This window comes from Symphalangus syndactylus, chromosome X (assembly GCF_028878055.3).
Source record: "Symphalangus syndactylus isolate Jambi chromosome X, NHGRI_mSymSyn1-v2.1_pri, whole genome shotgun sequence".
NCBI lineage: Eukaryota > Metazoa > Chordata > Mammalia > Primates > Hylobatidae > Symphalangus > Symphalangus syndactylus.
The window spans coordinates 136,676,408-136,702,806 of NC_072447.2; the positions used below are offsets into that span (position 1 = coordinate 136,676,408).

Below are 26,399 nucleotides of genomic sequence, written 5' to 3' on the forward strand. Positions count from 1 at the left end.
TAGACTCTTAAATAAGAAGTGCAATCCAATTTCCTTTCGCTGACTAATGTATCTAGTCAAGGATGCTGCTACCTTTAAATTTGGTTAGTTGGAGGGAATTTATTGGATAGGTGAGTGTCTCTATCAAAAGACTGGAATATAAAACCTTTTTGTTTTCCATAGACCATGATTCCTAAAGGTGTTTTTATTTATGTGCTAGACTTCTGACAAGGAAAGCAATAGTGCTCTGCAGGGTTACAAGTCCTGAAACATAAGAAGGCAGGGCCTCTGACCATATCCAGGCCAGGAAGATTTTTTTTTTTTTTTTTTTTTGAGACAGAGTCTCACTCAGTCACCCAGGCTGGAGTGCAGTGGTGCGATCTCGGCTTACTGCAAGCTCTGCCTCCTGGGTTCACGCCATTCTCCTGCCTCAGCCTCCCGAGTAGCTGGGACTACAGGCGCCCACCACCACGCCTGGCTAATTTTTTGTATTTTTAGTAGAGACGGGGTTTCACCGTGTTAGCCAGGATGGTCTTGATCTCCTGACCTCGTGATCCACCCACCTTGGCCTCCCAAAGTGCTGGGATTACAGGCCTGAGCCACCACACCCAGCCAGGAAGACATTTTAGTAACCTTAGCATCATTCTTTTCTGCCAGGATCCAGAAGCACCGTCCTTGTACCTACATAAGGAAAATACACTGCTGGGACCTAGCAAGGTACAGATCAGGGGTGTCCAATCTTTTGGCTTCCCTGGGCCACATTGGAAGAAGAAGAATTGTCTTGGGCCACACATAAAATACTAACACTAACGATAGCTGATGAGCTAGAAAAAAATCGCCAAAAAATATCATAATGTTTTAAGAAAGTTTATGAATTTATGTTGGGCCACATTCAAAGCCATCTTGGGCTGCATGCAGCCTGCAAGCTGCAGGTTGGACAAGCTTGATCTAGATCATGCAGAGCCCATTAGGCTGGGCATCAGGAAACCTGGCCTACCACCCCACTTTCACCTCTCACCCACAGCAGGACTTCACTCTGACCTGGTCCCATAGCTTCACTCTACTTGTAAGTCTAGCCCTATACACAGGAGGAAGATAGGATTATTTGAAGTGCCATATTTTCTTCGCAGTTTCCTTGAAAAAAAAAAAGGTGAAAATTACTTTCTGAATGGAGTATGTTATTGTAGGGCAGGGAAAATTTTATTTTCTTGACCTATGCCTGAGGCACCTGTAATAAAAGACAGATTAAAAAGAGAAATCCATACAAATATGTTTAATATAAGTTTTATGTCACGCAAGATCCTTTAGAAAGGAAGACTCAAAGAAATGGGGAAAGCTGTGGATTTTTATGCTAAGTTTGTTAAGGAAATGGAGAGTGGTGAAGAGTGATTGGACAAAGAGGTTATAACTGAATGGAAATAAACTGGGGGAAACTTAGCCAAGGCAGTTTCTTCAGATTTTTCTGTGTCCCTGTAACTTTGGAGGTAAAGATGTTTCTTTCTTCTGGGTATAGGGTGGGCACCTCCACATGATGGTCTTATGACATACTTCAGAAGAGGATCAGTTAGGTTTTATGACCTGCTTCATGGGAGAAGGGGTGAGGGGAAGGTGAGAGTGACTTTCTTGTTTTTGTGGTTTTCTTAAATGCAAAGGTGCCATATTTTGGGGTGGTGTGTCCTGAATCCCATTATTACCAAAGATTCTGAAATCACGCAAAAATTTGATCTGATACAATTCACTCCTATACTCTATAATGAACATGTCAAGAAATGCGGCTACTCTATTTGTTAAAATCTAACTGTCATTCTCAGGCCCCTATTCACTGTTGGTTCTGGGAACTCTCAAGTGACAAAAAAATTCAGACTTGATCTTTCACTCCAGAACAGAGAAAGGGAGCCTATATCGAAAGCTTCTCAACAATACCAACACTTCACGTTTCTTACACAATACCCTATTCCAACCTAGTGCTTCATAGATAACTTCTATATCCATTCTCCATTCTCTTCACTCAGTCCTACCAACAACCCTCTGAGGTATACAGAGCAGGTATTACTTATTTATTTATTTTTTGATACAGGGTCTTGCTCTGTTGCCCAGGCTGGAGTGCCATGGTGTGGTCACTTGATCTCCCAGGCTCAGGTAATCCTCCCACTTAAGCCTCCTGAGCAGCTGGGACTACAGGCACACAACACCACGCCTAGCTAATGTAGCTAGACACGGGATCTCATCGTGTTGCCGAGACTGGTCTTGAACTCCTGGACTCAAGTGATCTGCCCACCTTGGTCTCCCAAAGCACTGGGATTACACAGAATGGGTATTATTAGCCCCATTTTTAGATATAAGGAAACCGAAGCACACAAAAGTTGGGGAACTTAAAAGCAAGGTCACAATGTTAGTAAATGGTAGAGCCGGGACTTGAATGCTGGTCTGTCTGATTCTAAAACCTATGTTTTTGTTTTCGATTTTCCCGTGTCATGGATTTCTGTCACCGGCATAGGCTCTGGGACTTCCCAGTATTGGGTGTGGCCCAGGTCTGTGGTTATGTGGACACCTTACCTATAATTGGAGGATAGTAATAATGATGAAAAATTCTCTAAACATATTCCAAGAAATGGCTAAAGTTGTTCAACAGAAAACTGACATTCAATTTTAACCTAAGTTTCAGGTAGTATTTCAAGTGGCAGTAAGCCAATAGTGGGATGATTTAAATTCCTTGGTCTGCCAAGTAAGAGTGAATTAGTAACCATATGAAAGCACTGCATGTCAAATTCTATGGAAGAGGAGGCTCCCAAGTAGGTCTAGCTTGCCACTTGCTGCCTGTAGGATGTCCCTTGACCTGGCTCCAGAATTCAGATTATTGGGTTGGCTACAAAATCTTTGGTAATTCCTACATTTAAAAAAATTCTGATGTCTAACCATCTGATCTTTGGCAAAGTTGACTCGCTATTCAATAAATGGTGCTAGGATAAATGGCTAGCCATATGCAAAAGATTGAAACTGGACCCCTATCTTTTACCATATACAAAAATTAACTCAAGATGGATAGATTAAAGACTTAAATATTAGACTTCGAACTACAAAAATCCTAGAAGAAAACCAAGGAAATACACTTCTTGATATCACCCTTGGCAAAGAATTTATGGCTAAATCTTCAAAAGCAATTGCAACAAAAACAAAAATTGACACGTGGAACCTAATTAAACTAAAGAGCTTCTGCACAGCAAGAGAAACTATTAAGGGAGTAAACAGACAACCTACAGAATGGGAGACAATATTTGCAAACTATGCATCTGACAAAAGCCTAATATCCAGAATCTATAAGGAATTTAAGTAAATCAACAAGCAAAAAACAAATAGCCCCATTAAAAAGTGGGCAAAGGACATGAACAGACACTTCTTAAAAGAAGACATACAAGTGGCCAATAAAGATATGAAAAAATGCTTATCATCACTAATCACCAGAGAAATGCAAATCAAAATCACAATGAGATATCATCTCACAGAATTTAGAATGGCTTTTGTTAAATAGTCTAAAAACAGATGCTGGTGAGGATGCAGAGAGAAGGGAACATTTATACACTGCTGGTGGGAGTGTAAATTAGTCCAGCCACTGCAGAGGGGAGTTTGGAGATTCCTCAAAGAACTAAGAGGCGAACTACTATTTGATTCAACAATACCATTACTGGGTATATAGCTAAAGGAAAACAAATCAGTCTACCAAAAAGACACCTGCACCCATATGTTCATCACAGCACTATTCACAATAGCAAAGACATGCAATCAACCCAGGTGCTCATTAACAGTGGACTGAATAAAGAAAATGTACATATACACCATGGAATACTACTCAGCCATAAACAAGCATGAAATATTGCCCCTTGCAGCAACATGGATGCAGCTGGAGGCTATTTTCCTAAGCAAAGTAATGCCGGGACAGAAAATCAAATACCACATGTTCTCACTTATTAGTGGGAGCTAAATGTTGAATACACGTGGACATAAAGATGAGAATCACAGACACTGGGAACTACAAGAGGGAAGAAGGAAGAAAAGGGGCATGGGCTAAAAAACTATCTATTGGGTACTCTGCTCACTACCTGGGTGATGGGACCATCCATACCCCAAACCTCAGCATCACACAATATACCCATATGACAAACCTGCACATGTACTCCCTGAATCTAAAAAAAGTTATTTGAAACTGTGATGTTTTTATGTTTCTGAAACATATATTTAATATTTTGTAGGAGAATCCTGTCCTTATGTAACACCAGTGTAATTAAAACATCCAAAGGGAGAAAACCCAGATCAATATTCTGGGTTTAACAACGATGAGAGATTCAGCAAGATGAGGACCTAGTATGTACTGTGTTTAGTAAATTTAGATGATTGCCGGGCGCGGTGGCTCACGCTTGTAATCCCAGCACTTTGGGAGGCCGAGGCGGGCGGATCACGAGGTCAGGAGATCGAGACCACGGTGAAACCCCGTCTCTACTAAAAAATACAAAAAATTAGCCGGGCGCGGTGGCGGGCGCCTGTAGTCCCAGCTACTCGGAGGCTGAGGCAGGAGAATGGCGTGAACCCGGGAGGCGGAGCTTGCAGTGAGCCGAGATTGCGCCACTGCACTCCAGCCCGGGCGACAGAGCGAGACTCTGTCTCAAAAAAAAAAAAAAAAAAAAAAAAAAAAAAAAAAAAGTAAATTTAGATGATTGATAATAATGGCATGAGTCACTTCAGTAGAGAAGTTCTGAAAATAAGAATCATAAGATGTAGAATATATGGAGAGTAAGCAAATAGATGGAAAGCATAGGCAGTTATTTTACATAAAGGTTATGTCATGTAACTTATTAAGTATAATTAATATAATTAATAGTGTGTTAATTTTCCGAGATAATTTTTTAATGGGGGGGCAGAGTTTATGCTGCAGTACATTACCTCCTTTTGTTGCCATACTCTTTTTTTAATTAAATGCTTTAAGACTCAATATACGGCCGGGCGCGGTGGCTCAAGCCTGTAATCCCAGCACTTTGGGAGGCCGAGGCGGGCGGATCACGAGGTCAGGAGATCGAGACCATCCTGGCTAACACAGTGAAACCCCATCTCTACTAAAAATACAAAAAATTAGCCGGACGTGTTGGCGGGCGCCTGTAGTCCCAGCTACTCGGGAGGCTGAGGCAGGAGAATGGCATGAACCCGGGAGGCGGAGCTTGCAGTGAGCCGAGATCGCGCCATTGCACTCCCGCCTGGGAGACAGAGCAAGACTCCGTCTCAAAAAAAAAAAAAAAAAAAAAAAAAAAAGACTCAATATACATAAAATGCATCCCTAAATTGTGGTTTGATGAGATTTGTAAATGTATACACATGTGTAAACACTACCTCATAATGTAGAAAATATTGTCATAATTTTATAGTGACTGACATTTTAATCACTACAGATGAGATTTGTCTTTTTTAGGATTATATTGATAACAGAAAGAAAGAATAGAAATATAGAAAATAAATATGGATAGACTCAGTATTTATGTATTTGTTTCTGCTTTTTTGCTCAGGATAATTTTTTCTTTGAGGAACTCTATGTTGGTGGTTTACCAGTACTTTTTTCTTTTAATTGCTGAATAAATATACCAAATATGTTTACACATTTGGATAATTTCCACATTTTTGCTTTTGTGAATAAAGCTGCATTGTTTACTCAAATCTTGCCATTTCATTTTCAAATATATGTTTTGTAAATACTCCCTCCCAGTATCTGGTTTTTCACTTTTCTTAGTGATGCCTTTTGTACAGAACACTTTTTAAAATTTTTTGATGAACTTGATTTTATATATTTTTGCAGCTTTATGATTGATGCTGTTTTCCATCCAAAGAGGCCTTTCCATATGGCAATGTCACAGACATATTTTCTTCAGAACCTTTATCATTTGTACATTTATGATGAGGTATTTAACCCATTTTGTGTTAATTTTTGTATATTGCGTGATGTAAAGATTGCTGTTTTCATGGCCTAGGTGATGGGATCATTGGGACCCGAAGCCTCAGTGTCGTACAATATACCCATGTAACAAATCTGCAAGTGTACCCTCTAATCTGTAATAAAAGCTGAAACTATTTAAAAAAGAAATAAAAGAAATCTATCTTAAATAAAATTTGTACATGGCTAGATATTACTTGTTGATTTCCCTTTCACTGACATTTCTACATCATTTCACAGTGCTTAAATCATATGACCTGTTGGATTTCTACTTTCAAAAAGTTAATGACATTTTTAGGCCTAATGCTTTTCCTTTAAATATTTTTCTCTGGTATTTAAAAATAATGTGTATGCTCTGTTTATCTGTCATGAATTCTATCCACTTGTTTATCTGATTAACTTGTCAAACTTTCCAAGTTATTTAACACTCAAGAAATAATGATTATGTTTTTCCAAATATTTATCAGATTGTTTCAGTACAATTTGTTAAGATCATTTCTCATTTAGTTACTTCAATTTTTTATTTCTTTAAACTTAATTGGTCATATTTGTGGATCTATTTCTGAACTGTATTCTGTTTATTTAAATGTTTGTGCTTATGCAAATATATCATTCTCTTAATTGAAGTGTTATTATAATGTCTCGAATTCAGCTAATAAAAGTTCATCCAACTTAGAAAAAAAGTGCTTTTCTGAGAAATGTTGCCAAATACCATTTAAATTTAGTCTTGGATCATTGATGGATTCATCAGTACCCTAAAGAATTAAAACTAAAACTTCCTCTGGGAGTTATGCAATTTAATTATCAACTCTGATCTAGTTGTCTACTTTGGATGAGTATTACCTGTGGCATTTGCTTTGTGGTACCTTGGGGCTGAAGGTGGAGTTGGGTGGGAATTTCATAGTTTTCCAGTTAAAATAAAATGATGAATTTCAGTTCATTCTCTTGAATCATCTATCATACCACTATTCAATTTCATGTAATTAAATCTTAAAAGTTTAAAAACAATATATACATTGAAATTATGTGATATACAACATAAACTTTTTAATAGTAGCAACCGTGCCCATTTAACAATTCTACAGGTATAATAAAAATGCTAATATATGTTAATGTTTAGACTGTGGTTAATGTTTTGTCTTGTTAATTTCCCCAGGGCTTTTATTACTGATTTAAATCTGCCACACTACTCAACTGATTGCACTGCTTCCACAAACTGCATGGAGGTAGCTCAAATGAATACTGATTAACAGAAATGAACAAACATTTGGCTAAGCAAACCATTCTTATTATACGCTTGTAATCATTACATACATTTTATTACAATGAGATGGGCATGGCAGGCATTTTCCTCTCACTTTTTCTACAGAAAATATGTATATGAGCATTAAATTAATTTATAACCTTGTACTTCAGGAAGAACATCATTATTAATTAACTATTGATTGATCTGATATAGAGCACAGAGGATAATGAACGGACCTGGTGACAATGTAAGCGTTTTTTTCTTTCCTCACCTTTCAGACATTTTGCTGTGACTCATTGTTAATTGCTTGACCATTAAGATAAAAGCTCACTAATAATCTGTAATGTATTATGAATCAAGCAACTTTAAGAAATCAAGTGCTATTATTTGAACATTTCATACAAGTTAGTTCTTGAAGTAAATTGGAATCCAAAAAAGGAACAAATGTCCTACAGATCAGCCTACTGCTAAGCTGAACTACAGCATGGTATTATCGTGAAAGGAACACACAATTTGGAGTCAGGATACCTGGGGCCCAGTGTCAGTTCATCCTCTTACCATTTCAATAACTCTAGACAAGTCATTTACTTTCCTTGAAACTCAGCCTCCTCATCTGCAAAATGGAGATAATTAAAATGCCTGCTGGACCTGGCTGTAATGTGAAGATCAAACGAAACAATGGTTGAAAGTATAATGTCTCCCCCAACCAGATAGAAATTTGACTCATTCTTAAGTGGGGACTACTTCCTTCTGCAGCCTGCTTTGTGTGTCATAATCCTGGTTCAGCTGGTCAGGAACATGGGTAGCTATATGTCCCTGAAAGGGAACCACATGGAATTTGCCCAAGTCTGGCAGTCACACAATTGGGTCCGGTCTGCTCTGGAATATCTGGAATATCCTCTTCTGTTCTTCTAATCTCGAATTACCAATAGGTGGTACGTGACTTTGGCTGTTTACCCTGTGTCTCATACCCACATGCTTTTGTCTGAGGAGCTGAATGCTGTAGGGATGGGAGACAGGTTTTAAATGTTCCTTATGTAGAAGAGACATATTTTGCTAATTTATATCTGCCACAAATGGAGTCTGAGCTGAAAGCAGAATCCTGCATGTGTGCCTAACACTTCTTATGCATTATCAATCCCTTTGCAGCACCAGGAGTCCATGACATTATTATTTAACCACGTGAAACCATTAATGTGCAGATTAAAAGAGAACTTTGTGTAGTAAATCAACTCAATACTGAATTCAAATACCACTCCCCCAAATATACTCATCTCCTTGTGTCCTTTGTCCCAGTGAAAAGGAATTACCTCCTACTCAATTGCTCAAGCCAGAAGAAACCAAAGAATTTCTGGTGATTTCTCCCTATCTCTAACTTCTCTACATCCAGACACGAAGTCTTGTTTATTGTCTCTTATAAATAACCTTTCAATCTGTGAACTTTTCTCTACCTTTAGGTCTAGGATTCCATCAACTGTCTCTTAGAGCAGTGCTTCTCAAACTTTAATGTGTATACAAATCACCTGAAAATCTTATTCACATAGTTTCATCTTCAATAGATCTGGGGTGAAGTCTGAGATGATTAGCAAGGCCCTAGCGTAGTGGTTCTCAAAGCGTGGTCCTAAAACAAGCAGCATCAATACCATCTGGGCACTTGTTAGAAATGCACATTTGGGGGCCAGACTTAGACCTACTGAATCAGAAATCCTGGGAGCGGAGCCCAGCTTTTAACAAGCCCTCCAGGGGGTTCTGATGCATACAAGTTGGAGAACCACTGCCACACAGACCATCCCAACAGCCTCTTAATTGGTCTCCAAAGCTCCAGTTTTGACCTCCTCCAATCCATTCCTTCCAGTTCTCTGAGACCTCTCGGGAGGTCCTAAAGGGCAAACCTATTTTCATAATAATACTAAGACTTTATTTGTCCTTTTTACTCATATTCTCTCACAAGTATACAGAGGAAATTTCAAGAGGCAACATGATGTAAAGTGATATCGCTGTTCTGAAATATGTATTTGTGCATTCTAGAATGTTCTAAGGGAGCAAGTACAAATACATGCATTTTCAGAGTTTAACTTAGAACTTAGTGCTCTTACTGGCTATTTAGGTTATGCATACCATAATCTTTGTAACCTTCTTATCATTTAATAAATTGTTATTTGGAAATCTAGAAGTTTTATATCTATGTGAATATACTTTGTAGTCTTATTTTGCAACAACACTTTAAAATATTTTTTGAAGAATATAAATTTTAAATTTTTTCTGTAACTTATTGGACATATTACACAATAAGATAAAATTTATTTGCAACATGTTTTTCTGATATTTAAGAATGGATGATTGGCTTTGAAAAAGATTAGAAGACTTACTTCACCAACCCACAGCAGCAATGTCTATGTCTAAAACTGATAAAAACGTGTCAAAACAACTTATCACAGAGTTTTGGCTCATGGAAGAGAGGGATCTACTCTGTAGATTACAATTGTAATTAAGAAACAAAAATACAACAAAAGCTGTCTTTTCCTTGACCTTATAGACATGCATAATTTATCTTATTTTTCTGATGCAAAAGAACATTTTGGAATATGATATTAGAGTGTAAGTTAAATTGTAGAGTTATCTTGAAATTAATTATTTGGAGTTTAAAGAAAATGAAATTAAACATTTAAAGTAAATGTTATGAGCTCTTTAAAAGTCAAAAATGTTTGTTATGGCTTTTCCAAATAGAAATGAAAAATGCACTGAAACATACTATAGGGTAAGTTACTGCATTATATTAGCTGTAGAAATACACACAATAGTGGAAAAACTAATAAATCCCTGTAGAGGCCGGCGTGATGGCTCACACTTGTAATCCTAGCACTTTGGGAGGCTGAGGTGGGCGGATCACTTGAGGTCAGGAGTTTGAAACCAGCTTGGCCAACATGGTGAAACCCCGTCTCTACTAAAAATAAAAAATAAAATAAAAAAAAAAAATTAGCCAGGCTTGGTGGCAGGCACCTGTAATCCCAGCTACTTGGGAGGCTGAGGCAGGAGAATTGCTTGAACCCAGGAGGCAGAGGTTGCAGTGAGCTGAGATCACACCACTGCACTCCAGCCTGGGGAAAAGAGCGAGACTCCCTCTCAAAAAAAAATAAAAAATAAAAAATAAACCCCTGTAGAGTTGACATTGCTGAATGCCAGCTGGGTGAAAAGTCATAGAAGAAATCATGCCACTCTCCAATGATGGAGAAACAAACTCATCAAATAAAAGGTTTACTTGCAAACATAAAGCCCTCTTTAGTTAATGTCTCTTCTGCAGAATGTGTTTTTGCCTTATAAATGGACAAATCTACAGATTTGGGGTGGAATTGCTGTTTTGCTTATATTCATCCAATATTAAGCACTAACTAATCATTAAAGAAGATCTATTATGTGAAAGCTTTGGGAAAAAAAAAACCATGAGTGGTGCTGAAATATTCCAAGTGTTAAATAGCAGTGTTAAAATTCATGGTTTTCCCTCAAACAAATGTGATGACATTTGCACTGATGCAAAAGCTATGGTGGGTAAAACTGCTTGCACCTTATCATGAGTCAGGGTAGTGACACCAAACTGCAATAGTAGTCATTGTAGTTTTCACTGCCAACCACACACATTTTTAAAAAAGCTAGTTTCACTTAAGAATGTACTTGAAGAGGCAGTAAAAGTTAATTTCATCAAACCTTGACCCTTGACTACATGTCTTTTTTGATATTATGTGTGATGAAATGGGAAGTATGCATAAAGTACTTCTGGTACATACTAAAGTATGATGGTCATCTAGAGGAAAAGCACAAGTGTGATTGACTTGTGAGATGAACTAAACACTTTTTAAATGTAACACTATTTTTACTTGAAAGAAAAACTGACAGACAAACTCTTATTCAAACTCAAATATTTTGTAGGCATTTTCTTGGAAATGAACAAAGCAAGCCTGTTGAAGGAAAACAACTGACAGTGTTCATAGCCAATGATAGCATTTGCACTTTCAGGCAAAAATTAGAATTTGGGAAAACTTGTTATCTTCCACTATGAAACTTGACAGCTTCCCAATACCTAAAGGCTTTTCTGATGAGAACAGTGGTGACACTAATGAATATGAGTTTTGATGTTATGTAATGAAGTGTGTTAATATTTGGAAAATCTGCATAACTCAGTGAGCCAAAATTTTTCAAATGAACAAGGCATCATAATGCAAAAATCACACAATGACTAATAATTCACCCAAAGTGTAAGATAGATTTTAACATAACAGAAAATGAAAAGTCAATTGATACGTTTGCAGCTTCCATACTGTAACCAACCTTTAAGAAACTATCATTTGCCAACTTCTTGTATAGTATCAGAGAAAATATCCCTAATTGTCAAAAAAGGGTATTACGACACAGTTCTTCTTCCAACTGTATATATTTGTGAGACCAAATTTTCCTCAGTCAAACCAGATTGAGTGCAGAAGATACAAGAACCCAGCTGTCTACCATTAAGGAAAAAATTAAAGAGATTTTCAAAAATGTAAAACAATGCTATTCTTCCCACTATTTTATTTTGGAAAGCATATCTTGAAAAAATATATATGAGTGTCTGATTCCTTTATTATTAACTTTAAATGAATTAGTAAGTAAATATTTTTTAATATTCCCAGTTTTAATGTCTAATACAGCAAATAACAATAGATATAACTCCATCGACATCTCTTTGGGGTCCTGTATAGCTTTTAAGAATGTAAAAGGTCCTGACACCATAATCTCTGCTCTACACTAACATCCAAAATAATCTGAAAATAATAATTTATAAGTACGTTATGAATTAAATTATTTATAAATAAATAAAATGGCATTTATGAATAACATATTAATTCATCACCTACTATGTGCTGGACAGTGTTTTAAGTGCTCCTCCGTGAAAGCAATGAGAAAATTGGCAAAAACATTCAGAACCAACTTCTTTGGAGCTCCGGAATTTAATGAAAGTATTTGCAGCAATCCGAGAAGCATTTATTCAAGAAAATAGCTGAACGTTGGTAGGAACAGTGAGCGCTGTGGCATTTTAACTTCCCTATTCTCATTCCTCCTCTCCAGTTCTGAAGTACTTTTGAAAACTAGCAGCCCACATTCATGGTGAAATCTAGCATCCTGGCAGCCACTGGAGGGAACAGAATGGGGTTTGTGATGGTTAATATTGAATGTCAACTTGATTAGATTGAAGGGTGCAAAGTATTGTTTCTGGGTGTGTCTGTGAGGGTGTTGCCAAAGGAGATTAACATTTCAGTCAGTGGACTGGGAGAGGCAGACACAACCTCAATCTCGGTGGTCACCATTTAATCAGCTGTCAGTGTGACTAGAAAAAAGCAGGCAGAAGAATGTGGAAGGACTAGACTAGCTGAGTCTTCTGGCCTTCATCTTTCTCCTGTGCTGGATGCTTCCTGCCCTTGAACATCAGACTCCAAGTTCTTCAGCTTTTGGACTCTTGGACTTAACACCAGTGGTTTGCCAGGGGCACTCGGGCCTTTGGTCACAGACTGAAGGCTGCACTGTCAGCTTCCCTACTTTTGAGGTTTTGGGACTTGGACTGGCTTCCTTGCTCCTCAGCTTGCAGATGGTCTGTTGTGGGACTTCATCTTGCGACTGTGAGAGTCAATACTGCTTAATAAACTCCCTTTCACATATGCATCTATCCTATTAGTTCTGTCTCTCTAGAGAACTCTGACAGGTTGGAGTTCTTTTAAAGCTACACTCAGTAAACTGTAATTATTTGACCTGTCTGATGGTTACCTAAAATACCCCATTTGCAAGGCTGTTTTTATTTGAACTGATATTGAGCTCACCTGTGCAAAAGCCTTTTCCCTGGAGACATTTGCTGAACTCAATTAGAGGTAATTATTTTACTTTGTAGCTGCCTGAAGCAAGGGGACAATAGAGCAAATAATAGGCTAACCAAACAATTTTCAGGAAAATCCAGGTAATGAGATGTCCATAAGTGCTATAAAAGCTACATATTCCTGGGGATCTAGTAGGTTACACTCAAGCATAAGGCTATGGTGTATGCCAGATCAAGAAAGATCTGAGAAGGCCCTATTCCCTCACCATTGACTGACCTTGAGGTTCTGTGCAAGGAAGTGAAGGCTAAGGCAGGGTCTTCAAATGCTAGGCTGAATGTTAAAGGTGTGTCCGGCATACACAAGGAGCACTTCAGCAAAGACTGAGAGACTTACTGGTTCCGGAAAGTTAAGGCAAACACTGTTCAATCATTAACTCACTACCACTAAGCTAACTGAACAAAGACTTCAACGGCTATACATGACAAAGAATACAGACTTTATAGAATTGGTTGAGAAAAGTTACAAAGAAATAAGAACTACCACCACAATAACAAACACCAACAACAATGCCTGAGGACAGGGGAGAATCTGATTTCCAGAGATACTACATTATATTCTTTAAATATCTAGTTTTTGACAAAATTACAAGAGATGTAAAGAAATAAGAAAGCATGGCCCATCCACAGGAAAAAAAAATCAATCAACAGACATTGTCTCTCAGGAAGCCCAGATATGGGCTTTATTAGACAAAAAACTTTAAATTAGCCATTTTAAATATGTTCAAACACTTAAAGGAAACAATGCCTAAAGAACTAAAAGGTGGTAGGAGAATGATGCCTTGATAGGCAAAAAGATAGAAATTACTTTTTTTTTTTAAGAAGAACCAAATAGAAATTCTGGAATTGAAAATTGTAATAACTGAAATTAAAAGTTCATTAATGGGGCTTAGCAGGAAATTTGAGCATGTAAAAGAAACAATAATCACATTTGAAGATAGATCAATTTAAATTTTCCTATCTGAGGAAGACAAAGAAAAAAGAATTAAGAAAAATGAGTAGCACCTCAGAATCCTGTGGAACACCAGTAAGTGTACCAACATACATATAATGGAAGTTTCAGAGAGAGAAGAGAGAAAGAAAAAGGCAGAAAGAGTACTTGAAGAAATAATGGCTAAAAGCGTCCCAAATTTGATGCAAAACATTAATCCACACATCCAAGAAACTCAGTGAATTCCAAGTAGACACATAATAATCAAAATGTCAAAAAACAAAGATAATCTTGAAAGCAGCAAGAAAGAAGTAATTCATCGCATTCAAAGGGCCCTCAATAAGATAAACAGTTGCTTTTTTTTTCTTGCTTTTTAATTTTTTGAGACAATATCTTGCTCTGTCGCCCAGGCTGGAGGGCAGTGGCATGATCTCGATTCACTGCAACCTTTCCCTCCAGGGTTCAAGCGATTCTTGTGCCTCAGCCTCACGAGTAGCTGGAATTACAAGGCACATGCCACCAAGATCGGCTAATTTTTGTATTTTTGGTAGAGACAGGTTTTCACCATGTTGGGTAGGCTGGTCTCAAACTCCTGGCATCAAGTGATCCGCCCACCTCAGCCTCCCAAAATGCTGAGATTATAGGTATGAGCCACTGCACCTGGCTATAGTTGCTTTCTCTTCAGAAAGTAGAAATACAAGAAGGCAATGGGATTAAGGGAGGAGGCCACCCCTCATATTGTCTTATGCCCAATTTCTGCCTCCAAAGAAAGAAGAAGTAAAAGCTAAAAGGCAGAAATGAAATCCACAAGCAGACAGCCCGGTGCCACACCCTGGGCCTGGTAGTTAAAGATCGACCCCTGACCTAATCAGTTATGTTATCTATAGATTACAGACACTGTATAGAAAAGCACTGTGAAAATCCCTGTCCTATTCTGTTCCATTCTAATTACCGGTGTATGCAGCCCCCAGTCACGTGCCCCCTGCTTGCTCAATCGATCACAACCCTCTCATGCGGACCCCCTTAGAGTTGTGAGCCCTTAAAAGAGACTGGAATTGCTCACTCGGGGAGCTTGGTTATTGGAGACGTGAGTCTTGCCGAAGCTCCTGGCTGAATAAAGCCCTTCCTTCTTTAACTTGGTGTCTGAGGGGTTTTGTCTGTGGCTTGTCCTGCTACAGGATGATATATTCAAAGCACTGAAAGGAAAAAACCATCACCCAAGAACTCTATGACCATCAGAAGTATACCTGAAAAATGAAAGTGAAATTAAGGCATTCCCAGATAAAGAAAAATTGAGAGAGCCTATCACTAGCAAATATATACCACAAGGAACACTAGAAGGAGTCCTTCAGTATGCATCCTGTAACATAATTCACATAAAGAAATAAGGCTGAGGTGGAAGGATTGCTTGATACCAGGAGGTGGAAGCTGCAGTGAGCCATGATTGTGCCACTGCCCTCCAGCCTGGGCAACAGAGTGAGACCCTGTCTCTAGAAAATAAAAAAAAAAGAAAGAAGAAACATCCACAAAGTTTACTATATAGGTTAATATGGAAAACAGTATAAATATATTTTTGGTTATAACTCTTTTTTCCACCTATCTGATTTAAAATACAACTGCATAAGCAATAATTATAAATCTGTGTTGATCGGAATACAATGTTTGAAAGTGTAATTTGTATGACAGTAACAGCACAAGAAGGGGGAAGGGAATTAAGCTTTACAGAAAAAAAGGGATTTACATGCTATTAAAATCAAGTTGGTATTAATCCAAATTTGATTGTTATAAAATGTTAGTTGCAATTTCCAGGGCAACCCCTAAGAAAATAACTTTTAAAATATGGTTAAAAATGATAGGAGAATAAAACCATTACACTAGAAAATAACTATTTAACACAAAAGAAGGCAATACTGGACAAACTGAGAAACAAGACATAAGGCATTTAGAAATCAAGTAGAAAATGACAGATATAAATCTTACCTTATTTCATTACTTATTCATTATTACTTGTTTTATTACGTTAAATACAAATGGATTGAACACTACGATCAGAAGGCAGGGATAGGCAAAATAGATTTAAACCAACATGATGCAAGTCTATGCTGTCTACAAGAGACACACTTTAGATTCAAAGACACAAAAACATTGAAAGTAAAGGATAGAAAAAGATACACCAACTAGAATCAATAGACATCAAGAGTGGCTGTACTAATGTTGGGGAAAATACCAGACTTTGAGACAAAAATTGTTACTAGAGACAAAGAAAGACATTTTATAATGATAAATGTGTCAATCTATCAGGAAGATAGAATAATTATAAACATATATGTATATGAGCCCAAAATATATGAAGTAAAACTACCAGAATTGAAGGGAGAAATAGATCATACAAAAACAATATTTGGAGTCTCCAATTCCTCACTTTCAATAGTGGATAGTTCAAACAACTAGGCAGAATATAAAGAAAATGGAAGATTTGAACAACACTATAAGCCAACTAGATCAAACAGACATCTATAGAACACTCCATACAACAACGGTAAAACACAATTCTCTACCACACGTGGAACGTTCTTCAGTACAGGGTACATGTTGGGCCACAAAACGAGTCTCAAATTTAGAAAGTTTGAAATCATACATTTTCTGACCACAATGGAATAAAATTAGAAAACAGTAAGAGAAGGAAATTTGGGAAATTCATGAATATGTGGAAATTAAACATACACACTCCTAAATAACCAATGGGCCAAAGATGAAATGATAAGGGAAATTAGAAAATCCTATGAGGTAAATGAAAATGGAAACACAACTTAACAAAAATTATCATATGTAGAGAAGGCAGTGCTTAGAAATTTATAGCTGTAAATGCCTATATTAAAGAGAAGGACTTTAAACAAAATAAATAAATGGGACCTAATTAAACTCAAAAGCTTTTGTATAGCAAAATAAATAATCAGCAGAATAAATAGACAACCCACAAAGTGGGAGAAAATATTTGCAAACTCTGCATTCAACAAAGGACTAACATCCAGAATCTACAAGGAACTCAAAAGAAAAAACAAATAGTCCCATCAAAAGGTAGGCAAAGGACATGAATAGACAATTCTCAAAAGAAGACAAACAAATGGCCAACAAACATATGAAAAAATGCTCAACATTATATCAGAGAAATGCAAATTAAAACCACAATAAGACACCACCTTACTCCTGCAAGAATGGCCATAATTTAAAAATAAAAAAATTAATAGATGTTGGTGTGGATGTGGTGAAAAGGAAGCACTTCTACACTGCTGGTGGGAATGTAAACTAGTACAGCCACTATGGAAAACAGTATGGAGATTCCTTACAGAACTAAAAGTAGAACTACCATTTGATCCAGCAATCCCACTATTGGGTATCTATCCAATATATGAAAAAGACACTTGTACACAAGTTTATAGCAGCATAATTTGCAATTGCAAAAATATGGAACCAACTTAAATGCCTGATATGGTTTCGCTGTGTCCCCACTGAAATCTTATCTTGAATTCCCACATGTTGTGGGAGGGCCCTGGTGGGAGGTAATTGAATCATGGGGGCAAGTCTTTCCTATGCTGTTCTCCTGATAGTGAATAAGTCTCATGAGATCTGATGGTTTTATAAAGAGGAGTTCCTCTGTACAAGCTCTCTCTTTTTGCCTGCCGCCATCCATGTAAGATGTGACTTGCTCCTCCTTTCCTTCTGCCATGATTGTGAGGCATCTCCAGCCACATGGAACTGTAAGTCCATTAAACCTCTTTCTTTTGTAAATTGCCCAGTCTTGGGTATGTCTTTATCAGCAGCATGAAAACAAACTAATACAATGCTCATCAACTAACAAGTGGATAAAGAAAATATGATATATATACACCATGGAATACTATTCAGCCATATAAAGAAACAAAATAATGACATTTGCAGCAAGCTGGATGGAAATAAAGACCATTATTCTAAGTGAAGTAACTCAGGAATGGAAAACCAAACAGCATATGTTCTCACTTGTAAGTGGGAGCTAAGCTATGAGGATGCAAAGGCATAAGAATGATATAATGGACTTTGGGGACTCAGGGGGGAAGGGTGGCGGGGGTAAGGAAGAAAATACTACACATTGGGTACAGTGTACACTGCTCAGGTGATGGATGCACCAAAATCTCACAAATCACCACTAAAGAACTTCTCCATGTAACCAAAAACCACCTGTTCCCCAAAAACTATTGAAATAAAATTTTTTTTTTAAATAATGAGAAGGAAGATCCCAAATCAGTAACTTAAGCTTCTACCTTAAGAAACTAGAAAAAAAATAGCAAACACCCAAACCAAGCAGACAGAAATATAAAGGCTAAAATGGAAATAACTGAAATAGAGAATAGAAAACATTAGAGAAAATGAATAAAACTAAAAGCTGGTTCTTTGAAAAGATCAACAAAACTGATAAACCTTTAGCTAGATTGATAAAGAAAAAAGAGAAAAGACCCAAATCACTAAAATCAGGAATGAAAGGACACTACTAGTAACCTCACAGAAATAAAAAAAAAGATCATAAGAGAATACTATGAACAACTTTATGCCAAAAAGTAGATAACTTTGATGAAATGGACAAATTCCTAGAAAGACTCAAGAAGAAATAGAAAATGAATAGATTCATAAATAAAGAGGCTGAATTATTAATTTAAAAAGGCCAGGTCCAGAGGCTTCACTGGTGAGTTTTACCAAACATTCAAAGAATTAACACCAATCCTTCATAAACTCTTCCCAAAAATAGAAAAGGTAGAACACTTCCCAACCCATTCTCTGAGGCCAGTATTACCCTGATACCAAAATTAGACAAAGACATCCTAAGAAAAGAAAACTACAGACCAACATCATTTATGAAGATAGGTTTAAAAATCCTCAACAGAATCCTAGCAAGGCTATTCCAGTAACATATCCCTGAATTTGGACCCCTACTTCACACCATATACAAAAATTAAATAAAAATTAAGTGCGAAATCTGTAAAACTCTTAAATAAAAATTCTGTACATTTTTGTAACCCTGGATTTGACAATGTTCTCTTAGATATGACAATGAAAGCACAAATAACCAAAGCAAAAAAGTAGATGAAATGGACTTCTTAAAAATTAAAGTACTTTGGGGCTTCAAAGGACACTATTAAGAAAATGAAAAGACAACCTACAGAATGAGAGACAATGTTCTCAAATCACATATCTAATAAGGATCTAGTACTCTAAATATAAAAGAAACTCTTAACACCTCAATAATAAAATCATAATATTATTATGCATACGGATACAGTCTGATGAGCCTGTAACTTATCTGATATTGACTAATAGTACCTGTACTTCATTTTTCAAAGTTTGTTACTATTCACCTGTCTGTTCCTATTTATCATATACAATTAAGACTTGAGTCTGATTTAAGATTTTTTTTTCTGGGAATGCATGGGAATGGCATATAAAACCAGGATTGACTATCATGGAACATTACATACCACCCTATCACAGAACCCCAAATCACATACAACAATGTCATTGCCTTTCCAGTTTACAAGGTTCAGAGTACAGGATACCACCACATAGCACGGTATGTTAGAAGAGGCCAAATTTGGATCTTATTTTCTCACTGTCATTCAATTATTAAAGGCTAAAGGAGTATTACAGGCTATAGAGGAAAATATTAAAGTGCAACATATGTCGTTTTCATAATTCATTTCTCATGCAAATAGTATAAAACACTATATTTAAACAGGCATCATTCCTAAAATTGTACAGGAAGCTTTGTACCTGGTAGGCAGCACTGCCGTTGCAAAATTGCTCTGATTGTAACTTCAGCCAATCCGATTAGCCACAGTCCATCTAAATGAAGATATCATCTCTGACCAATACCTTGGGTCTCTGTTGATTGCCTTGCACTGTAAGCAGACCTCTGCTGATTGGTTTTAGCAAAAGTTGTAATCAGAATGGCTCAGAAACACTTCTGAGATGAATTTTGAAGAGGATATGATTGAAAGGAGAGGAAAAAAAATAAGGTGAATTGAGAAGAGTCTGACCCCTGAACAAAAACAGCACAAAGGGACTCATCTTGCACATTTCCCTCTGTGACAGCAGCATTACACATTGCTATCGTCCCGGGCCTTCCTGTCTACAGATGTTATTTTCACTTTCTTCCGATCACTTCTTTTGATCGGTTCCTCAAATGTCAGTCATGGTTTCTTACACTTAGAATTGACTTCTTTCTTTGCCCATTCTATTAATGAGGTGATACTATTTTGGCAGCTTATGATTCCCCCCTAGTATTTGCACAACTTTAGCTGCCCAATAAAACTTTGTGCATCATCTAAAACTGGCTTTCCCCTGTTGCCTTCCATATGTCTAGACTCACAGACACATGGACATCAGAGCTGGCAGACTGTGTGACCAGTTAGGGCAATTCTCCCTTCTACAGGTAGGGAACTGAGGCCCAGAAAAGGGCAGGGACTTGCACATGGCCTGCTTCTGGAATCCTTCCTCAGTTGAATTTCACTTTCAGCAAACAGAGTTCAGAGGCTTCCCCAAACTAAATGTATTTTAAACACAAACACAAATGGTAGAATGAGTTTCTGTTTTGTATTATCTGTGCTCCTCGCCTGATATGGTTTGGATGTTGCCCCTCCAAATCTCATGTTGAAATATGATCTCCCATGTTGAAAGTGAAGCCAGGTAGGAGGTGTTTGGGTCATGAGGGCAGATCTTTCATAAATGTCTTGGTACCCTCCTCGAGGTAATGAGTGAGTTCTTGTTCTGAGTTCACACAAGATCTGGTTGTTTAAAAGAATGTGTCACATTCTCCCTCTCTCCCTTGCTCCCTCTCTTGCTATGTGAAAGCTCCTGCTCTCTCTTTGCCTTCTGCCATGAGTGGAAGCTTCCTGAGGCCCTCATCAGAAGCAGATGCCGGTGCCATGCTCCTTGTACAGTCTGCAAAACCGTGAGCCAATTAAACCTCTTTTCTTTATAAATTACTCAGACTCAGGTATTCCTTTATAGCAATGCAAATGGCCTAACAGACTGCCCTTACCATTGGTGTGAATAATCAAGAGCTGTTTTATTGCTGTGCAGAAGGAACTGAGGGCATCCCAGACTACTTTTGTGAAATACATATAGTAGATATTCTCATAACTAACACTTAGGTTGGGCAAAGCCCTTTATTCTTTACAAAGCACTTGTCCACATTACATTATCACATGGAGCTTTGTAACCAGCCCCGTGAGGTAAGATATCATGCCTATTTTTATCAGCTTAGGTTCCAAGAGGTTAAGTGATTGCCCAGGGCCACACAATTAGTAATGGACAAAACAGGGCCCTGAAACCAGGATCTACAACCTCAAAGCCTAATGCGTTTGCTCGCAGTCTTTACTTGAGGAAACCCTTTGGGAATAACTGAGGATCAAAGATTCAACTAGCTGAAGGTAATTACTTAGAAGCTATGGTCGTCAGGAAGACAGAAATAATAATTAACAGAAAGAGAAACAGACCTGACCAAGTGTTTTCTCTATTCCTACCTTAAGAATGAATCGTCTCAAGTGATACCTACATTATAAGAATCTCCAGTTGGACACGGGGGCTAAAGAGTAGGGTCTATTTTTCTTTATGCTGAAGAATAATGAAGACTTTGCTTGAAATGTATCTTAGGAGCCCCAATTTGAAATTTAAAAGCCACTAATCATTCTTTCTGGGACACCGAATTTGGGATGTGAATAACAAAGTCTACAGTGCTACCCTGCTACTGAGATTGCATGCCATTGGTAAGGTCCCTTCTCTTCTCTGGGTCTCAGTTCCCTCAATTATAGAATGAAAGGGATTGAATTAAATAATCACTCTCAACTCTGGAATCTTTTAATTCTATTGATCTAAGAGCAGGACTAGTGAAAGGAATGGGAAGTAATTTCCCTTTGAAAATAGAGGATGTCTCCTTTTCCCATCACCCTACCATTTTGTTCCTGAAGAATTTGCAGTAGCCATAATAAAGGTGAGTAAGACTTGAACAAGAGCTTTGTTCTTTGTGCCACAATCTTTTAACAGTCTTCATAATTGAGCACAGTAATAAGACAAATGAAAAATAAATAGCTGTTTGGAGGTCATACATGGGGCTCCTGATAGGTACTATCAGGTCAGAAAGGCTGCAGTCTGTTAGGACAGCACATTACCTTGGGCAGTTGGGGTCCAAAACAGATTTGAGGGTCAGTCAAGCAACAGAGAGTCTTCCATTGATTTCAGATGCCCTTTTATGATGCCCAGAATATTGTTAATAAAAATAATCTCAGTTCTGCTACTGATTCAATGTGGACAAATCACATAACACAAAAGAATTCTCAAAGCAAGTTGATTCCAAGAAGGAAAGGTGCTTTCAGCAAAAATTCTGGCCAGGCACAGTGGCTCATGCCTATAATCCCAGCACTTTGGGAAGGCCAAGATAGGAGGATCACTTGAGCCCAGGAGTTCGAGACCAGTCTGGGCAACACAGGGAGCCCCTGTCTCTATTATTATAAAAAAGAAAAAATTCCTGTTGTAACATCAGATTCTTTCCATGTGGGTATTGCCTGAACAATATCAGTGATTCCTATTACAAAATATTGGTAGACACAATTATGCTGATTCCACAGTTTGCATGGCAGCTGCACAATTCCATTTGGACTAGGGACACCTGAAACATATTGTTTCACCTGAAGAAAATCAAATTACTTCATTTTGGAGTTGACTTACAGGGAGTAAGAGTAGAGCCTCAAAGACATAGGTCTAGAGGAGGGCAAGTGTGATAAAGAAATGAGTTATTGTGAATATGACCAAACAAGGGAGGAAAAGCAACACTTGGCTACACATAACTTGTGTTAATAATTCTTCCAGCTCTTCCAAGGAATTGGCCCCCAGCCTATTATCAAGAGGAAGAGAGACAAAATGAGATTCTCACCCTTTACAACTAGGGCGCAGGTACTACTGTTGGTAACACTGCCATGGAGAACAGGCAGCTCAGACACTAGAAGTCCAATAGAGTCACTGGGAAAAGACAAGATGATGATTAGCTTCTTTTGTGTTGACTTTCCTTTAGCAACTTTTGATGAACTGACAAATCAGCAGGCCTCTTGCTAGCATCGTGAAATCACATATATCTAGATTCAAAGAAGGGGAGCGAGACTAGACACATGAATGCTCTATCTCCTAGGTTTTATTAAAAACTCATTGCTTGGTGCTAAGAAATATCGCAAAAGATTGCTTTTCTAATAAAGGCAATCTCTTCATTCTCTGTTTGCTTATCTAGGTTTCTGTAATGTACAAAACAGTATCTGCCTCACGTCCTGCCATGCTGCCAGAGCTAATAACATACATGAATCAGAAATGGATTATTTTGATTCAAACATTGGCAGCTGGGTAACAAAAAAACCTAGCATTCAGGTTACAACTCCTCTGCAAAAGGCTGCTGGGTAGGGCTGCCTTAGACATTGTCTCAAATACCAACTGTAAGACAGGGAATCCAGATTAATGAGTCATCATAAACACTGAAAAAGCAAATAATGATAATAAAGACACAGGAAGTAGCAATGACTACATGAAGTTAGCATTCAGTTGTCTCGATCACTCTGTAAAAATACTCCTTGTACAAATGTCTAAAGAGCAAACCAGCCTGTTAGGAATTCCCTGGAGTCTTTTTGCTGTCCCCTAATTATTCACTTGCCTAATCACTCATCTGCCCGATGTACCAACTCTCTCAACCTCTTCTCATGGGGTCCCTCCCAGCAGGCAGTCACTCTCTTATCACTCCACCTTCCTACTCTTAATCCCATGTGCTCAAATATTCCTTCTCCCCTTCTTCCCACTTGCTTCCAGGTTCACAAATCTTTCTGTTGGCTCTCATTTCTCCAAACAAAACAAAACAAAACAAAAACAAACAAAAAACAAACAAACTGAGTGGCCACACTGGCCACTGCAAAAGCTGGAGCACCCATGTGCTCTTCCTATCAGGAAACTCCCTCCACACCTAGATTTCCTACTTTCTGATTTGCTCCTCTCTGCATATTGACTTCATGACTGACACCTGTATGTTCCTTGTATTTGCTCCTAGGTTACAGACTCAGCAACATGGGCCAGGAAGTAAGATGCTTGACTTGAGTTTCTGTTTCCAGGTCTCCTGCTTCTTCTCAAAGGGAAAGGCAATAAGGGAAAGGCAATATTTCACTCCTCTAAGCCTCAGTTTCCTCATCTGCAAAATGAGGGAAATAAGAAGTTCCATTTTATGTGTTTGTGGTGAGGGTTAAATGAATGAATATATATGAAGTGTCTAGCACAAAGCGTGGTACGTGAAAGGCACTTAATAAGCTGCAGTTCCCTTTTCCCCCATCTTTAAGACATGCCAACCTTCTCATACCATCTTCTAAAATTTTAAAAAGTGATATGTGGGCTGTGTGCGGTGGCTCACGCCTGTAATCCTAGCACTTCGGGAGGCTGAGGTGGGTGGATCACTTGAGGTCAGGAGTTCGAAACCAGCCTGGCCAACATGGTGAAACCCCGTCTCTACTAAAAATATATTAAAAAATTAGCCTGGCATGGTGGCAGGTGTCTGTAATCCCAGCTACTCGTGAGGCTGAGGCAGGAGAATCACTTGAACCCGGGAGGTAGAGGTTGCAGTGAGCCGAGATCACGCCATTGCACTCCAGCCTGGGCAACAAGAACGAAACACCATCTCAAAAAAAAAAAAAAAAAAAAAAGTGATATGTGGCAACTTTTAACATACTTCATATTCTTCCTTTTGACTCCTTTGCCATGGTTATTTCCAGATCCCTGTTCTCCCCTACATGCATCTCCCCATCTGGTTATCTGTTTCTTCACTGGTAAAAGAATGGGATTGGACTAAATAATCTCTAAGGATCTTGCAAGTAGCACCACTGTGGCCACAGCCTGGGTTCCAATGTTTCCTAGGCAACCAAATGTTATAACTACTTCCTCATAAATAGGTTAGATAATGATAGCACATCATAAAGGAAATTATAGAAAATTCTGAAAGGCATTTTTTTTGTTCTGAATTTGTCTCTGATCAGGGGAAACAGCATGAGAAATAGTTAAAGGAAAGGCATTTGTCATTTCAATGAAAATCTCTGGAAAGCAAATACTTATTACTACAATCTAGATGAAGCCTTGGCCTTTTGATTAAAAACGTGAAACTGACATATGGTGCCTCCCCATGCCCAAGGAAACAAGCCTTCTAGGTTCCATTTATTTGCTTCTGAAAGTTTTATTGAGTTTCCACTTTGAGTCCTGCAACCTATCTTAAAGGCAAGGGAAAAGTGCAAGGCTGGCTTCAGTTCTCCCCACATGCAAACAGCTACACACCCATGCCAGTGGCCTATGTGTCAATGAAGACCCTTTTGGCTTCATTTCTCGGATCAGCTAAAGATCGGCCTCTGGAGACAAAACACCCTGTAGCAGGTTTTCCCTTAAAAGGACATTGCAATCTGCTCTTACCAGTGCATTTTTCTTGAAGAAGAATGAGAAGGAGAAGGAGAAAGGAGGAGGAGGGAAGGAAAGAAGGAGTGAAGGAAAGAAGGAGAAGATGAAGGAGGAGAATTTAGATAGGAAACAGAGTTACCTTCTAGGATATATAATTCTCAAATATGAACCAGAAGTCATCATATGAATCTGTGCTGTCACAAAGTGTTGATTTAGAACACCCCCTACTCAATATGTTTATCCAACTCTATTCCCGCTAACTTAAAGTCCACCAATCCGGCCTAGTGGCCTCTCAGCACTGTATCCATGCAGGTCATTTGGCTTAGTATCCCCTTTAGCAATGTTCTCTACAAAGATTGGCTATGGCTTGACTTTTGTGGCTATGAATCCAATTTGAGACAACAAATACATTTTACTGCAGAAGCTAGCAATTAGCTATTTGTATGCAATTTATGATTAAATATAACCTGAGTCTTGAAGGGCAATATGCTGAAAAGCTATGCATTAGCTTTTCCACCAGTGACTTCACAAAGGCTTTTTTAAAATTCACTACTCATAAAAGTTAAGTAGAAAAATATTGATGATGTTCAGGTCTCTTAATTAGTTCTACGTCCCCCTAATAGTCTAAAAGCAAAGGTACACTTTTATAGAAAACAGTTTCTTTAGAAACAGGACCAGTTTTTTCACTCCTAAACCTTTTGTTTTCTTTTCTGGAACTAGTCCAGGGCCTCCCAGACTTATAAGCTCCCGTGTCCAAACCTCCCATATATGCAGGTGGCTGGTCCAGTGTGGGAGGCCTGACTTCTCTAGCCACCATGTTACCCTCTTGCTGCCAGAGCCATCTTTAGTGGGGCTTCAGGGAAGGCAGTATAACAGCATCCTTGCTCCC

General features: G+C 38.1%; 1 protein-coding gene across 1 annotated transcript in view; it reads right to left on the reverse strand.

Annotated features, from left to right (window-relative positions):
* GPC3 (glypican 3) overlaps positions 1-26,399 on the reverse strand; it is a 468,130-nt gene that overhangs the window by 180,704 nt on the left and 261,027 nt on the right. The window contains 2 exon segments of the mRNA XM_055268231.2: positions 1,044-1,082; positions 1,084-1,113. Of these exon segments, the coding sequence (XP_055124206.1) occupies positions 1,044-1,082; positions 1,084-1,113 (69 nt within the window).